Source organism: Mus pahari, chromosome 21 (genome assembly GCF_900095145.1).
Source record: "Mus pahari chromosome 21, PAHARI_EIJ_v1.1, whole genome shotgun sequence".
NCBI lineage: Eukaryota > Metazoa > Chordata > Mammalia > Rodentia > Muridae > Mus > Mus pahari.
In genome coordinates this window covers 25,485,722-25,502,952 of record NC_034610.1, presented here as the reverse complement: position 1 = coordinate 25,502,952, position 17,231 = coordinate 25,485,722, and the positions used below count along the sequence as shown (strand labels likewise).

The following is a 17,231-nucleotide window of genomic DNA, read 5'->3' as shown; positions in this document are numbered from 1 at the left end:
GCATCTGGCCTTGGGCTGGCCATAGGTTCTGGCACTTGTCTTTGGCCTGGCCATAGTTTCTTGCACTTGTCCTTGCACTGGCCATAGTTTCTGGCGCCTGTCCTCCCTCTTCCTTTCCATTCCCTTTGCCTACTTTTTGCCCAGTTAGTACTATGAAAGTGCTTTTGAAGGTCCTTCCTTAATTAATAATAGAAATTCTCACCTTTATGTTTATTGTTTCTGAATACTGTATGTTCTACTCTCCTTAACAAGCACTTGATAAAAGACCTGCATGTGAATGTGATCAGTGTATTCTTTAAAAGAAACCCAGACATTTTCAGAAACGTGAAGATGGTATTGAGCTAATGAAACATATTCCCTCACTTATTGACCTTTTTGCCTCTGTGGATATTGATCCTTTGAGGTATTTTGGGGCTCACTTGGGCTAAACCCACTCCATCACCAATGCTCTTAGATTCTCATTTAGAACCCTGTTCTTGAGCAAAGGAAAGTTAACTGTCAGCAGTTGGGGTTCTGACTGAGCCTTGTCCTAGAGCCTGTCAGTTCCCCACAAGCGCATGTTAGCTGTACAAGAGGGGACTTCACAGAGCATCGAGCCCCCTTACTCATTGCTGGGAAAGAGCCATGGCAGAGCTTTCCTAGAGAGCCAGCTGCTCTCCATTGGTTTTCCCAATGATACATAGCCTACGCATGACACAGTGTTTCAACCATGACCATGGTGACATTCTGATTTCCCCAGGGTTTCTGGACTCATCCCTTTATACCTCTAAGGAATCGTGTTTTTCTCTAGCGGTATCCTAAAAGAATGGTTACTGAGTTGCAGGGGATGTATGTTTCAGCTTTGTATAGGTATGTTACTCGGTTGCTTTCCAAAACAGAGGGGCTCACTCCCGTAGTTCTTAGAGCCCTGCAGGGCTCTAAGAGCAATGAGAGCACTTTCTCATTGTTGTGCAGCTGTTAGAGCTTCCAATTGTCTGTCTAGTCATGGCCATGTTGGGGTTTGCTTTGTAAACTTCTTATGCACTGGCAACATCTTTATATTGAGGTCATTGTTCCCTCAGAAGATCCCTTCCAACTTTCTGCATGCTCTGGCATTCTCATGCTGTCGCATTAGCTCAGTTGTTTGTGGTATTCATTCAAAATGGTTTTTAAAAATGACTTACCTATTTTATTTTCATGAGTACACTGTAGCTGTCTTCAGACATGCTAGAAGAGAGCATCAGATCCCATTACAGATGGTTGTGAGCCACCATGTGGTTGTTGGAAATTGAACTCGGGACCTCTAGAAGAACAGAGCCATCTCTCCAACCCTCAAAATGGTTTTAAAATAGTATTCTTGTTTCCTTTAAAGAACCACTTAAAAGCACTTGCATTTCTGGACCTGGATCTTTGTATCTTTAAGCAGATTATATCTGTATTGTGTTGGTAACCGTTGTTTCATATATTTTGCAGCAAATCATGTTTGAGGTTTTTCCAACTGTGTTTCTTGTTTGGTATGCAGAGCATTACTGTATGGCGGGATGCGAGAGTCGCAGCCTGAAGCAGAGATCCCTCTCCAAGACACCACAGCCGAGGCCTTCACGATGCTCCTCAGATACATCTACACGGGGCGGGCGACGCTCACCGATGAGAAGGAGGAGGTGCTCTTGGACTTCCTGAGCCTGGCTCACAAATACGGATTTCCAGAGCTGGAGGACTCGACCTCCGAGTATCTCTGCACCATACTGAACATTCAGAATGTCTGTATGACTTTTGACGTTGCCAGTCTCTACTCGCTTCCCAAGTTAACTTGTATGTGCTGCATGTTCATGGACAGAAATGCTCAGGAGGTGCTGGCCAGCGACGGCTTCCTCTCCCTGTCCAAGGTGTGTTCTGCTCTACGCTCGGTTTCTCAGCATGCCTTCTTACTTGTCCTTACATGATCATACCACAGTGGTCCAAGAATCAAAACCCTTGCTTTCAAAGCAGTCATCTGGTCCAGCTCATGCCCCTGGCTGCTGGAGCTTTAGATCTTACAGGGCTTTGTTCCGTTTTTCTTTGTTTTCAAGGTTTCTCTGGTAAGTTTTATGTGCAGAAGAGACTGGCCTGCTCAGTTGGATTTAATATGACAGTCAAGTAAGTTTGTTGTTGTATTGTATACTGCCTTTTGGTTTTGTATTTCTCTGGAGAATGTAACTGAGGATTCTTTTTTAGCCAAAGGAAAATTATTTAGAGCTGGGATTATGGTCAGTGTCACAGAGGGAAAACTGACGGAGGAGACCTGTTGTGCCAGTGGATATCCTTAAGTCACCATTGGCGCTGCCCCTGCCCCTGCCCCTACTTTACCACTGTAAAAACGTGTCTCTTAAATCCACCTTGAACCCAGAGCTGCTCTCTCTCTCATTTGTGTGTGTGTATGTTCCTTTAAAGAGATATGCATCTTGATTTGAATGAACTATACCTTTATATATATATACACACACACACATATATATATATATATATAACATGTATATATATGTGTGTGTGTGTGTGTGTGTGTGTGTGTGTGTGTGTGTGTTTAACATTATTCTGGAGGTCAGTCTGGAGACCTGAGGATTGAGACCATGACAGTGCAGTGCTACACAGTGCACCTTCAGGACAAGGAGTCTGAGGGTGTGGACATATGTTTTTATCTGGTTCTTTCTGCTCTTGTGGGCGGGGATGAGGAGAGAAGAATAGCAATCTTGTAATAATAGCATTGAGCCGAGTTCATCTGAACTCTGAGGCTAGAGAGGAATGGGCCTCAGTGTAGCTTGGAGTAGAGGCAGAGACCCTGGGACTGTTGCTTCTTCATCAGCCAGGATTGGAGGTGTGTCATCATGGGAAGAAGCAGAACCTTGGAAAACATGTCCCTTTAAAACAATAGGGTTTTAATTCTAGGCTTATCTCACTGACTTACAAATGTACACGTTCCCAGAGAATACACACACGTATGCATGTGCTCACACATGTATGTACACATGTAGTTTGTCATCTTTGTTTTTGCTGTTTTATAAAGGATGGCTACAAACTATACCCACTCCTGCATATATACCCAAAGGACTTTATTTAAGTCAACATAGGAGATATACTCACACATACAGGCTTATTGCTGCGCTGTTTGTAGTAGCTAAAAAATGGAAGCAGTCTGAAGGTCTGTCAGCAGCCACATAATTGATGTGGTGCATAAACACAGAAGGGTTTGCTCAGCCAAAGAGAAGTGAAGTAGTAACAGCCGCAGGAGAACTAACGAACTGGAAATCCACACAGGAGGTGAAACAAGCCATCCTCAGAGACAAGTGTCATTTGCTGCTCTTATAATGGATATGTGTAGAAATATGCAAATGTCGGGGCGTGGCCATCTTAGTTTGTTTTCTTTGCTCTAATAAAACCCCGTGACCAAAAGCAACTTGGGGAGGAAGGGTTCCTATCAGCTGACAGCTCTTAGGTCACCTCTGTCATCACTGGGGGAGTCTGGGAAGGGATGTGCAGGCAGGAATGAAGCAGAGGCCCCGGGGAGTGCTGGCCACTGCTGGCTCCCTAAGGCTTGCTCAGCTTGGCTTTTTTTTGTTAAACCCAGGACCCATCTACACAGGGGTGGCACTGCCTTCAGTGTGCTGGGCCTCCTCCCACACCAGCCATTAATCAAGAAAATGCCCCCACAAAGTGTGTATAGGCCAGTCTAATGGAGGTATTTCCTCAGTTGGGAGTCCCTCTTCCAGAAGAGTGTACAGCTTGTTTTCACATAAGTTAACCAGCATAGTAGGGGTAGGCCATGAGCTAGGAAGAGAGCTATGTAAAGGGAAGCGGGGATCTTAAGAAAGGAGACTGGGAAAAAAGGTAGATATGTGTGAGTGTATGTGTGTGTGTGTGTGTGTGTGTGTGCGCGTGTGAGTGTGTGCGTGCACGTGTGTGTGTGTGTGAATGTGTGTGTGAGTGAGTGTGTATGCGTGTGTGAGTGTGTGTATGTGTGCATGTGAGTGAGTGAGTGTGTGTGTGTGTGTTTAGGGTAGTGGTATGGGAAGTAGAGCAAAGAAGTGTTACAAGTAAGAGCAAAATGTTTGCAAATGTCACTTGCTCTGCATTGTAATTTTAAAAACTAATAAGATAAATCTGTTTAAAACAAAAAAAGACAGGTATAGATGTGTGGGAAAGACCTCATTGCTTTATATAGTGGCACAGAATGCCCGAGTCTGAATGAAGGGTGCTGTTCTTTTTCTTTTTAAAAATTGAATAGCCTGTGTTTTCTAGAACTCACTCTGTATGTAGCCCAGGCTGACCTCAGACCCACAGTAATCCCCCTGCTTCAGCTTTCAGGATGCTGTATTACACACCTGTTCCCACAGCTGGAAGTGGAGAAGGGAAGAGCTAGGAAGACTGAAACCCAAGGAAAGGCTTGCTTCCTGTGGTATAGGCAGGCTGACTGGCTGTGCATGCGGGTGTGCTCCACACTGACTTTTTATGGTCCCTTTTTACCCTTTGCAGACAGCACTCCTGAATATCGTCTTAAGAGATTCGTTTGCTGCTCCTGAGAAAGATATTTTCTTAGCCTTGTTAAACTGGTGTAAGCACAATGCAAAAGAGAATCATGCTGAAATCATGCAGGCTGTGCGCTTACCTCTAATGAGCCTCACGGAGCTTCTGAACGTTGTGAGGCCATCAGGACTCTTGTCCCCGGATGCTATTCTCGATGCCATCAAAGTGCGGTCGGAGAGCCGGGATATGGACCTCAACTACAGAGGCATGCTCAGTAAGTACCTGCTCTCTCCTCACCTAGGACTTTGGTTGGCATCATGCGCTAGTTCTAGCTACAGAGCTGTGGTGCAGGTCTGCAAGGCATACACTGGGCTGAGAGCACAGAGTTCTGCTTCCTGTGGGTGTCTGTCTCTGCCATCTGTCGCAACAGGATGAGCTGCCGCCGACCCAGCACAGCTATTTCCTGTCATTCTGGACACATTCTTTTATATGCTCCTCAGAATATTCCTAGAAACTTTCCTGAAAGGTTGCTTGTCGTATCCTCGTTCCTAGACCAAGCCCTGGTAGATACTGTGTATTTAATTCTTTAGGTAGCACACATACAGGTTCTAAGTCATGGCTGATGTTAATAACAGTATTTTGATTATTCTTGCAAATGAAATAATAGTAATTGACAATTATAAAATGCTTTCTTTTTAAAAGATTTATTTATTATTTTATGTACATGAGAGCTCAGTCTTCATACACACCAGAAGGAGGGCGTCAGATCCCATTACGGATGGCTGTGAGCCACCATGTGGTTGCTGGGAATTGCACTCAGGACCTCTGAAAGAGCAGCCAGTGCTCTTAACCACTGAGCCATCTCTCCAGCCCTATAAAATGCTTTTTGTGTCATTGTGTTTGAAGGAGATTTGAGTCACCATTCAAAGGTTTCTATGATCTGGTTTAAGCTGGCATGCAGACATTTTGTTATGGGGCAGCATAAGCTCTTTACTCGGGCCCGCTACTCCGCTCTCTCTCTTAATCTCACCATCTTCCAAACGGGCACTAACCCGGTCCCAGTGCCACTCCAGCCAACAGGAGTTTCTTGCCTTCTGCTCAGTCATCCCATGGTGGTGCTCTCCTGGGTGAACTGGAAGAATTAAACTGAGTTCGGGAAACCTCTGAGGAGGGAATTTAATCTGCACAGCAGATACAGTGGAGTGATGGCTGAGCAGTGGGGAATAACAGAGGTATTGACTGGGTTCCAGGAAGGAAGATCTGGGTGCTAGCAGGATGCAAAACTGAGGATTACATTTAGTGTATGTTACCACGGTTTTCTATATTAAGAAGCCAGAAATTACAAGAGCCTATTATTTTAGGATAGTGAACAGTGCCTGGTGAGCCCCAGCACTGTCTACATCCTCAGAGTTAATGAGCAGCAGTACTCCCGAGAGAAGCTGAGCTTGCTTCTGTGCTATTCGGTCGGAGGGTTTCTGATGTTTGTCAGTTCTGGGGAGGCTTACAGTTTCCTGGAGTGACTCCTCTGCTGACTATTTCGGGACATTCCTGAAATACTGGTGGGCCTTAATAGATGTCCTCAGCCTGACCTTACTTCCTGAGTTATCAGATCTAGACTTCTTTTCAATTGATAGTAGTTTTGTGGGTGCCCATGTGTATGTGTGCACAGCATGTTGGAGGCCAGAGGTGAACCTCGGTATTATTTCTTAGGAGTCATCCAACTTGATCTTGAGACAGGGTCTTTTACTGGGAGCTGGAACATGCTGACTAGGCTGGGTGACAACTGGGCAGCAAATCCCAGGACTCGCCTGACCAGCGCTGGGATGTACAGTTGTGTGCCCTTATACTCAGCCTGTGTGTACACTGTATGTATAAGCAGTGGTCCTCACTGCTTGTATGGTAGCCACTTTGTAGACTGAGCCATCATCTCCGCAGTCCCTGGACCAGACAAGTTTGATTTTAAGGCCTGAATTAGTCAGTAGCTATGTGATCTGGTAATAAATGAATGAGTTCTAGTTTTCTATCTCAGTGTTATGAGGATTAACTGAAATAATTTATATAAATATAAGCTCAGTAACAGACTATTGCTGTCAGTATTGATGTCGTTTCTCCCATCTCTATGTGATTGCGTGACTTATCAGTCACCACATTCTTGTAAACAGTTTCTTTTACTCTTGGGGTTTGAAGATGGTGTGTTTGTGGGTCGTATGCATTGCTCTTCTAGCCCTACCATTGGACACACTGAGCAGCATAGAGCAGTGAATGAGTGGTGGATGGATTCTGCAGTAAAAAGCTCCTAGGATGTGGAAGCACATTGCTGGTGTTCAGTCAAAGCTGGGCACAGGGAGGCTCAGAGCACAGAGAAGGGAGTATGATGTCAGGGTCCAAGCCGTGGAAATGTGGGGAAGAACTGGAGAAGCAGAGACAAAAGAACCGAGAGAGCCATGGACGCTAACCAGGAGGGAGCTATTGGATGGAGAGGTAGTGGTGTTTCATGATGCCAGCCAGGCTAGGCAGAGGAGAGTGAGAGACTGTGTAAACTGTGGTGAGCCTGTGAATAGCCTAGGGAGTCAAGCCATTGTGTTTGGAAGGGTAATACTCACAGTATTGGGAAGTGAGGTAAAAGGCCGTAGAGAAATGATGTAGCTCTCAAGAACACCTGCAGAGGTCCAGGAAGCAGTTAGAGCTCCTTGGCTAGAGTAGGAGGGAAAGGTAAGGTGACAGGATGAGTGTCCTCATTTGGCACCCTCCTATTTAAGTCCCTCCCCTTCTTTCCCGTGATTGGCTGATAGGGCCCTAGAACCTGATTACTGAAGACGTGGTTGGGTCATAGATGTAGGTTATATTTGGCACTTCATACAGTTAAGGAAGGTTCCTTAGAATTGACTAGCTGGGCAGTCCATGTGTAAGCTGTGGACTCTAGTATAAATCTCTGAGGCTCCTTCTGAGTGGAGTAGTTGAGGCACTTAGTTCTGGAAGGATTTATTTACTGTGATCATTGCTTACAGTGTTGAATTCTTTGTTTAGGAGGAATTCAGGCAGGGATCAAGGAATAGATTATGAAAGTGTTTGACAATCATTGAGGGATGGTTGACTAGGAGGGGGTCTTATGACTCTTACGGTATTTAAGTAAAATTAATTAAAAAAAATGCTGAGGAAGCACAATCCATTGCTAGCAGTTCCTTAAGAGATGTCATCAAACATTCAGAGTATTATTTTAGTGCATTTCCCTAGTTGGGAAACAAGGTCTACCGCTGATGCAGAGCTGTCCCCAAGCTGGTGGCTCTAAGCTAGCTCCACTGATGCAGAGCTGTCCCTAGGCCAATGGCTCTAAGCTGGCTCTGCTTGTTCTGGATCTACTGGCAGAGTCTGTGTGATTGTTTCGTTCTTCCCTGGGTGTGTGTGTGTGTATGTGTGTACATGGAGACTTACCAGGAAGCGCAGAGAGGCCTGCACTGACATGAGGGCTTCTTCTTTGAGGTCACTAACATCGGCTTCTGGAAGACTTCCCCTCAGCTGCTTTTCCGGAAGCTTTACTAAATTGCAGATTTTTAAGGGGGTGGGTAATCAAGAAGATGTTTTTGCCCAGTGATTCTGGTTGGTCTCTTTAGAAGATAGATTCCATGAATTTATTCATATACAATAAGGGAAAGCAAATTAACTTTTTAGTGAAATTAATTTTTTTCCTTAGAATATCTCAACTGCCTCTGTTCCATTCCTTTAACAATTAGTTTTTAATCTTCTGAAGGTGTTCAGTCTTGAAAGTCAGTGTTTTTTCTAATAATATCAAGTTATACCTTGTTTTGTTTATCTCATGTTTTAGACTTTAGGGAAGAGAACAGTAATGTCTTGTTTCTGTATGTTTATAGCAGGCACTATATCATAGATTCTAGCCTCAGAATTTTTTAGTAAAAGTCAATATGTAAATTTGTATGTTTGTGTGCATATGTGTGCCTGTGTGTGTGTGTTCTAGTTATAGACTGGGTCTCTGCAACTGTGATGTAATTGTTGGTTTCTTGTCTAGTGCTCATTGATTGAGTTCTTTAAAGATACAGTTGTGTCCTTTTTTGCTTCTGGTCTTCTAGCCTGAGTCAAGACTTAAAAATATAGGTGACTAAATGTATCTTTTTCTTGTTTCTAGACTAGAATTTTAAGTCTTTCTCATCTATCACATAAATTCAGTTATGATAATGAACATTTTAAAGCTATATGACTCCCTTTTACCGCTGTGTCATCTCTGGTGTGGTTAATTTGTGAAGGTGTTTAGTGTCTTTCCTGTCAGAAGCTGAACATCCGGGGCTGAGTCTGGTATAGTGAGTGGTTTGCACATGGTCAGCCTTGAACACCTGCCTCCAAAAACAAATTGGGTGGGGTCCTGTTTAGCCTCATGCCGTTCCTTGGTAACTTTCCTAAATTTGCCAAGTGAAAGAGTTGCCTCTGCTGGGCCCAAACCTTGGGACTTGTGCTTCATGAAGCAGGTGTTCATCCATGATTTCTTGTGTCTCTGAGTGTGTGTTGTTGAGTCTCTGAGAGTATGCATTGAGTACCAGCATTGAGAAATGTGGAGATTAGGCCTGCAAAGAGTGGGTTAACGGGGAGGTTAAAGCAAGACTTTATAAAGCCTTGGGAAGTCGTTGTAATGACAGCTGTAAGGGAGTACTGTGTGAGCAGGAGGACTGTGTGTTCTTCAGGACAGTTAGTAAGGGCAGGGAAGATGATGGGGTAGTGGAGCTGGGTGAGGAGATTCCAGTGGGCAGAGAGCTGTATTGTATCCAAATAACTCATTAGTATAGATGGCTGGGTCAGGTCTTTGTCCCCAAATGATGGTTAGGAATATATCAGAACACCACAGAGTAATTAGCCCCGTGCCTCAGATTGTGTCACTTTGTAACTTGGGTTTAAATTATGACTCAGTCTCCTCTGAGCATGTTGACACAGCCTCCCCTCTTTCTTTGGAGAGTGTTGGTTTTAGGTGTCAGCACCTGGTGACAAGCCTTCCTTACCTGTGAAGCCTCCTGTGTAGATGACTGTCTAGACCCTGACACTAACCTCAGTTGTGAGATGAGCGAGGGGAGGGGTTTGAGATAACCTTCCCAACCCCTGTTTCTCCCTTTCTAGTAATTGTTTTTTACCATTGTTCTATAGGACTATAAAACTTAATTTTTTCTTAATGGCTATAAAATAGCATTATAAATCACAAGTGTAAAGAAAATGATGGTTGCTGTTCATGATCTTGCTCAGCCCCTGCTGCTGCTTTATAATCTTAAGAGTTCTCTTCATGCATAGAGAGATACTGAACATTTTCGTAATTTAAATTTTTCCAGGAATACTTTTCCTTTTAAATTCATTATTGAACTATGGATTTTGAAGGGCCAAAACCCCATGGAGCTGTATTTTATCTAGCAGAGCACTCATATTCCAGCTGTTGTGGGGGATCCTCCGCCTGTGTGGCTGATCTCAGCCCGGAGTGAAGGATGCTCTCAGGGAATGAACCTGTTGAGAATGACTGGAAAGCACTCGAGGGCTCTCAAGAGAAACTTCAAAAGAAAACTTCAACCTGTGATAAACTTTCATTTCTATTTTAGATTTCAGCTATAATCATTTGAGACTCTTGTACCTGGTATATTATTCAGAGTCTGATAGATTTTAGTACCGAAGGAAGGTGGCTTTAGTTTCCAAGCGTGGGGGCTTGTTACAGGTTCCCCTCTATGGTTCAGTCTTAACCTGTGCTGTCAGAACTGTGGGTGACAGTCCCATCAGAATTTGCTTGTGAAGGAGGGGCAGAGCCTTATACTAGTGGCAGGACCCTCTGGGGTCTGGCATCAGCTCTGCTGCTTGCTGCACAGGGATTCCACTGAGCTCTTGGGGCTTCACCTTCTCGTCTGTGGCGGCTGCAGTATTCCACTGTGCTCTGAGGACCGATTTGAAGGGATTAGTATCTGTAAAGGGCCTACAGCAGTGTCTGTGCAGAGTCCAGAGAAGGATCACAGTTGACACAAAATGTTATGCTGTTCCCACCCCACCTGCTGGGCACTGCTGTGCTGGGCGGTTTGGCCAACTCGCCTCACTCTGTCGCCTTTGCTCTTAGCTCCCAGTGTCTTCTTGTGGACCCACTGTCTTGTCTTCATTTGAAAACTCTGGCAAAACCTGTTTCCCACCATCTCTGCAATACTGAATTGTTCCTGTCTGTTCCTTGTGCATCTGAATAGTCTCATTTTCCTTTCATACTGTGTGGCCAAGTTGTATGTGCACTGTAGGGGCTCGGGGTTTATGTACGTGTTGTAAACCAGAGTAGTTCTCTTATATATGTGTGTAATATAGTAATGCCTGTTTCTTAAAGAACATATGCTTTGCAAACATCACCTCAGTCTTTACATAGAACATCTAGGGGCCAGGCATTGTCCTCTTAAATTGAAGTTGACATTAAAAAATTGCCATACCCAGCTCAGAGTTTAGCCTTGGTTTAACTTCAGTCTCTGAACACGTTTACGCAGCCTCCATGGAGAGTGGCAGTTTTCGGACGTCAGCACTGGGGACACCCTCTGACCTGGGAAGCATTATGTGTAGAGAGGACTTCAGAGTCCCAGACACAGATCTCAGTGGAGAGAGGGTTCTGATGGCAGACCAACAAACACCCAGGGGATGTTTTCTCTTAAATAGAATCTTATTTTCTCAGCTTGGAAATTGATTAATCTTGTCTGTGTGTGACCAACAGTGCCTAACCCTGGGGCTTCTCTGTTTGCGCACAGACCTGCTTGCCGTGCTTTATGCTGTGCTCAGTCCGGATGGCTGGTGTGGGCCATCCCATAGGCTAGTTTGTTAACATAGGGTGTTAAGTTGAACCTGCTAACAGGATGAGTTCAGCAGAGGGTACATTTGTCCCGCTGCTTGTGTTTCTAGTATTAGTTCTCAGTAATGGTTAGTGTTTGGCTCACTGTGGTCGTGGCATTTAGCTGTGGTAGTGACATTCTGTTTTGAATGCTGAATGCTATCTTAATCTTAGTGGACAGTGTATATTTTCATTTCCATAGACTTGCCTATGCAGCTTAAAATCAGGTACAGGTACTGGAGTCAGCTAGAATGCTAGAAGCTCTCCTTTCCCGCCTTACCTAGATACCAGACACTTGCTTTTTCTATTCCACTTGTAGTACCTGAAGAAAACATTGCAACTATGAAGTATGGGGCCCAGGTTGTGAAAGGAGAGCTGAAGTCAGCCTTGCTGGATGGTGACACTCAAAACTATGACTTGGATCATGGATTTTCCCGGCATCCCATTGATGATGACTGCCGCTCTGGCATTGAGATCAAGCTTGGCCAGCCATCCATTATAAACCACATACGTCTACTCCTGTGGGACCGTGATAGCCGGTGAGTCCTTCCTGTCTTGGAGAAGCTCATGTCTTTGCTGGAGAGGACCTAACTTTTTGGTCATCTGCTTTGGTTCCTCTCTCTTCTTTTATCTTCACTAGCAGGAGGCAGGCATTTATCAAGAGAGGTCCTCTGTCTTAGGGTTACTGTTGCTGTGATGAACACCATGCCAGAGCAACTTGGAGAGGAAAGGGTTCATTTGGCTTGCCCTTGCACAAGACAGTTTGTAACCCAAGAATTACTAGATGGGAACTCAAGCAGGGCAGGGTCCTGGAGGCAGGAACTGGTGCAGACGCCATGGGGGTGCTGCTTACTGGCCTGCTCAGCCTGCTTCTTACAGAACCCAGGACCACCAGCCCAGGGATGGCCCCACCCACAGTGGCCTGGGTGCTCCCCCATCAGTCACTAATTAAGAAAATGCCCTATAGCTGGATCTTAAGGAGACCTTTTTCTCAATGGAGGATCCCTCTGTTCAGATGACTCTAGCTTGTGTCAAGTGACACAAACTAGCCAGCACAAAGTTTTAGCAATGAAATAGCCAGAGAACTGGAAAAAGGACCTTAGATGCTTAGTGATCACGTGCTTTCTTTTTACAGGTTTATTTCTTTATGTACATTCTGCTATTTTTTCTGAAAATTAGTTCTAGGGGAAGAGTTTAAAAGTTAGATTAAAAAATACTTTTTACCCTTTTAAATTTTAATATTTTATTTTTGTGTGTTGAGTGTTTTGCCTGCCTGAATGTATATGCATCGTGTACTCTCAGAGGCCAGAAGGTGGCAGTGGATTCCCTAGGACTGGATTTTCAGGCAGTTGTTGGTCACCATATGTGTGCTGGGAATCAAACTCTGAAAGAGTAGCCTGTTCTCTTACCTTTCCAGCCTCCCTCTTTTCCTCCTATACAAGCACTGAATATGTGTTCATTTTGAAAAATGCAGAAAAGCACATAGCAGAAAATATAAATGGCTAGTAATTTCATCACCACCCATGACTGAAATCTGTATGTTTCTAACTTGTGTTTGCTGTCTATCTCATATATTCAGACATAACACAGAATCTTCACATTGCCTCACAAAATATAGATTGGCTATACTAGAAACTTAGCTTCCTGTTTACATTGTTTTCTTTTGAGGCAGAGTCTCAATAATTTGCCTCGTCTAATCTTAAACTTGCAACCCTGCCCTAACTTCCCAGATTCTGGAAGTATAGACATGTGTGCTCCACTGCACCTGACTTTAATTTCATGTTTTAGTTACTACATTTCAAACATGGCACTAGTTTTGAAATGTTATCTGGCGTCCTTCCATATAGGTGAACATTATTTATTTGGTTCCTTACGTACTAGATATTATGAATACCTTTAAAACGCACATCGTCCTCTGGCTGAGGAGGTTGTCTTTTGGTATACAGCTAAGCAACCTTGGAATAGAGTCCAAGCTGTGAGAAGAGTGGGGTGGGCTCCAGGCCTTGATGCACATTCAGCTTCCCACAGCTCCAAGAGCAAGTGCTGTGCTTCACTGGCCTTGTGATCCATTTGCAGTGGCAGGAGCACAGGGACAGTGATGAGGAGAATAAATGGTCTCCAGTGTTGCTCATCTTTCACCTAAGAGCCACCCCAACCTGCTGTGCCTTTTTGGGTGTGGGCTTGTCGGTTCAGTTGTAATAGTGTTACAGCCCTTGCACATGGAAGGAAGAGAATGTGCCTTGTTGGCACACTGGTGACCATCTTGGCTTTTTTGGCCATTTGAGCCCTGCTTGAAGGACTCTCTTTAAGGTGAAAGTCAGCATTTGTATGTACAGTGTGTTTGAGATCCCTAGGTGATTGCTCTCTGTTCTGTTTTTATGAAGAATATATTTCACAGAGCTGGAGAGATGGCTCAGTAGTTAGATCACATACTGCCCTTGCAGAGGGCTGGAGATTGGTTTCCAACACTCATGTTAGGTAGCTCTCAAATGCCTGTAACTCTAGGATCTTGGATGCCCTCTTCTGACTTCTTCAGCAGATACGCATGCGCACAAATGCCCGAACGTACTCACTCATACATACACTCTAAAATAAATCTTTAAAAAATGTATTTTCTGATATCTATCTTGGTGGATATTTGAAGCATAATTGACAAAGGATGGAGTTAATTCATGTCTCATTTCCAAGAGTCCCTGGTTAATAATAACAATGTAATAATAGTATTTGTATTGTGCTTTCATTGCTTGTGTATGGTAGGCATTCCAAAGGCTTTACATATTTCATTCATCTAATTAATAATGAAATTGGTATCAAAATGATAAAGGGAGGTTAGTGTGCTTGATTTTGAAAGCGTTGCTTTTTGTTTCCATGATGTTAATATTTATGGGCCACACTGTTTTAGCATCTCTATTCCATTCACAGAAGCCTCAACATTGCCATGTTCTTTTCTCACATACATTGCTAACATTTGAAGCAAAGGTGAGAAATTCAAAATCTTAAGCCAAAAAGATTCTGATGTGTGGTAAAATTATATTTCACATTACTGATAACCCAGAGAGGTTCAATAAAAGGTTATAACCAGTTTGAGACTGAGCAATAAAATGAATGGGAGTTGAGGGGACAGCAGAAAATGAGGGGATGACACAAAATAAGCTGACCTTTTCTGGTCACAACTGTGGGCTGCAGGCTGACATTTATGATCACCTAAATCTTCCAAGATTGTTCCTGTTGATATTACAGTACAAGTAATAACTGCATCTCAAATTTAAATTTGGCTCATGACAAGGAAATACAGATTTGTTCAGTGTGGGACCAGCATGTAATGGTCCCGGGCAGCTGACTCAGGGAGGATGATGGGCTGTTTTCATTACCACCGGTTATTAGCTGGCAAGTCTTAAGTTGCATCCAAAGGAATCAAACCTTATCTTTTCATCCGTGCTGTTGATTTTCCTGCAGCCTGCCTTAAAGAGTGCTCTGCTAGCTGGGTGGTGGTGGCACACGCCTTTAATCCCAGCACTTGGGAGGCAGAGGCAGGCAGATTTCTGAGTTCAAGGCCAGCCTGGTCTACAGAGTGAGTTCCAGGACAGCCAGGGCTATACAGAGAAACCCTGTCTCGAAAGAGTGCTCTGCTAGGAGGCTGAGAGGTAGCTGGGGGAAGCTGGCGTCTGTGGGGAACCAGTCCGCCATTCCACTTAGCTTTCCCCACTAAGAAGGGACAGCCCTCACTTGCCTGCTTCTCTGTTCTCATCCCCACAGCTCTCCTCCTGTTTTCTCGGTCTCTGCTTCCTCTTTCCTGGCTTTATCAAGCTGCTGATATGGTATGGCCATATCATCTGACAATGTAAAGAAAAGCAGTTTTGCATTTCATTTTGTTCTTAAGTAGTTCATCGTTTTATGAGGTAGACAGACAAGCAGAGAGGAAGTTTCAGTGCGTTGGGTAAATTCTGCAGTAGAGGCTTTTATTTACACAGCTTTGGTTATTACCTGGCTTTGATAAATGTGCCTGTGGAACAGAACATATAATTAGTGAATTGTACATGGCAGCTCCTGGTTCCCTTCCGGTTGTTGTGACTCTGCCGCGTGTCTCCTTGTTACTTCACAGGTCTTATTCCTACTTTATTGAAGTGTCCATGGATGAACTTGATTGGATCAGAGTGATCGATCATTCGCATTACCTGTGTCGGTCTTGGCAAAAGTTGTATTTCCCAGCCCGTGTCTGCAGGTGAGTGCTCACCGTAACTCATTTTTGTCTTTATTTAAGGACATTTGGAATCTGAGAAGGAGACTGCTCTCAAAACAAAACAAAACAGAAACCCAAAATAAGACTAGAAAACAAGACCCAGAACAAAAACCAGTAGGGGAGTCAGTAGGGGGAGTATGTGGCGTGCACTGTGGAACTGGCCTGTTTTGTGCCATGTTTTCTTGTGGACATGTGAAGCCTGTGACGAAACAAGTAACGCTTGAGAGGTAGAAGGGCCCTTTGTGCTCACTGGTGTCTACACAGAGAAAGCAGAAAGAAGGTAGATTGCTCTGAAGGCTTCCTGGTGATTCCCAGAGCCAGCAGGAGCCCTGGTTGCTCGTGTCCGTGTTAGTGTACTTGGGCCTTTCCCGAGTCGGAGGGTGGCAGTGTGGCTGGGCAGCTTAGGTGTTGTAAGTGGGGTCAGACAAAGGTGCAGGGCTGGCTCGGCTGGCAGGCTTCCCGCTCACACCTCAGGACCAGCGGCTCCTGATAAGGCTGTTTTAGAGAACATTGAAAGGTTACTCTGCTGATAGTTTATATTCTTCTTTAGGTCAAACCATAATCTAAACATCCTCTAGTCCTGCAAGACAGGTATGAAACTGGGAGCTGGAAAAGGTGGTTCAGGTACCCCGAAGATTACAGATTATTTTCCCTCTGGAGAAGTGCCCTTGGATAATTTCTAAGGCGTGAGGCAAGGTTAAAGGCAGGAAATGGGCTTCTTAGTGAGGTGTGGAGAGAAGAGAAATAGTGGGTGCAAACAGGGAGAATGTGGAGCTGGCCCCTGTTCATCAGCCCCCCCACAGCCCCCCACACCAGATGGCATCCACCTTAACTTTTAGCTGTGACTGACATGGAGTGAGTGGGTGAGCATGTCCTTTGGTCAGTAGTCACCGCTGAACTCATGGTTAACATAGAACAAGAATTTCACAGAACCCTTTAGCATCTAGCATAGTAAAAAATATTGCCTACATTTTTATTATAGGCGTTGACTGGACACAATATTGTTACCCAGGGATCCACTTCTGTGAAAATGAAGAAAATCAATTTCATTTCCCCAAAGAGGAACTAAAGTGTCTCGGTCTGGCAGTTGCTCTTTTACCCACAGGAGTTTTGAATGGATTAAAGTAAGAGGGACAAGAAATTGAGTGAAGATTCCATGTCTCAGGGCTGCTTGTGGAATGAGAGGGACCTGTTATGGAGGAGGAGGAGGAAGAGGAGGGAGAAGAGGAGGAGGAAGAGGAGGAGGAAGAGGAGGAAGAAGAGGAGGAAGAGGAGGAAGAAGAGTAGGAGGAGGAAGGGGAGGAGGAGGAGGAGTCTTCACTGACTCAGGTTATAATGGTTGCAGCAGATTGAAAAATCAGCAGCATGTGAGTGTAAGCATTTGGCGTAGGTGGCAGCACAGTGCACTTGTGTGTCATTAGAGGCCTAAGGAGCGTGGCTCCTGAGCAGATTCTCATGATTCCAGCTGTGTTTTCTCAAAACTCCAGGCAGAGGGAGAGACCTGCCTTCCGTAGGGGTCTCCAGGCAGAGGGAGAGACCTGCCTTCAGTTGGGGTCTCCAGCTTTAGAACCAGGCTTTCCCTTGGGCACTCATCCTCCTCTTCTCTTCTCTTCTCTTCTCTTCTCTTCTCTTCTCTTCTCTTCTCTTCTCTTCTCTTCTCTTCTCTTCTCTTCTCTTCTCTTCTCT

General features: G+C 44.5%; 1 protein-coding gene across 1 annotated transcript in view; it reads left to right on the top strand.

Annotated features, from left to right (window-relative positions):
• The window catches only part of Btbd9 (BTB domain containing 9), a 341,572-nt gene that overhangs the window by 47,258 nt on the left and 277,083 nt on the right, over window positions 1-17,231 (top strand). The window contains exons 3-6 of the mRNA XM_021221073.2: window positions 1,502-1,865; window positions 4,486-4,750; window positions 11,625-11,844; window positions 15,408-15,527. Coding sequence (XP_021076732.1) covers window positions 1,502-1,865; window positions 4,486-4,750; window positions 11,625-11,844; window positions 15,408-15,527 — 969 coding nt within the window. The remainder of the gene's footprint in view (window positions 1-1,501; window positions 1,866-4,485; window positions 4,751-11,624; window positions 11,845-15,407; window positions 15,528-17,231) is intronic.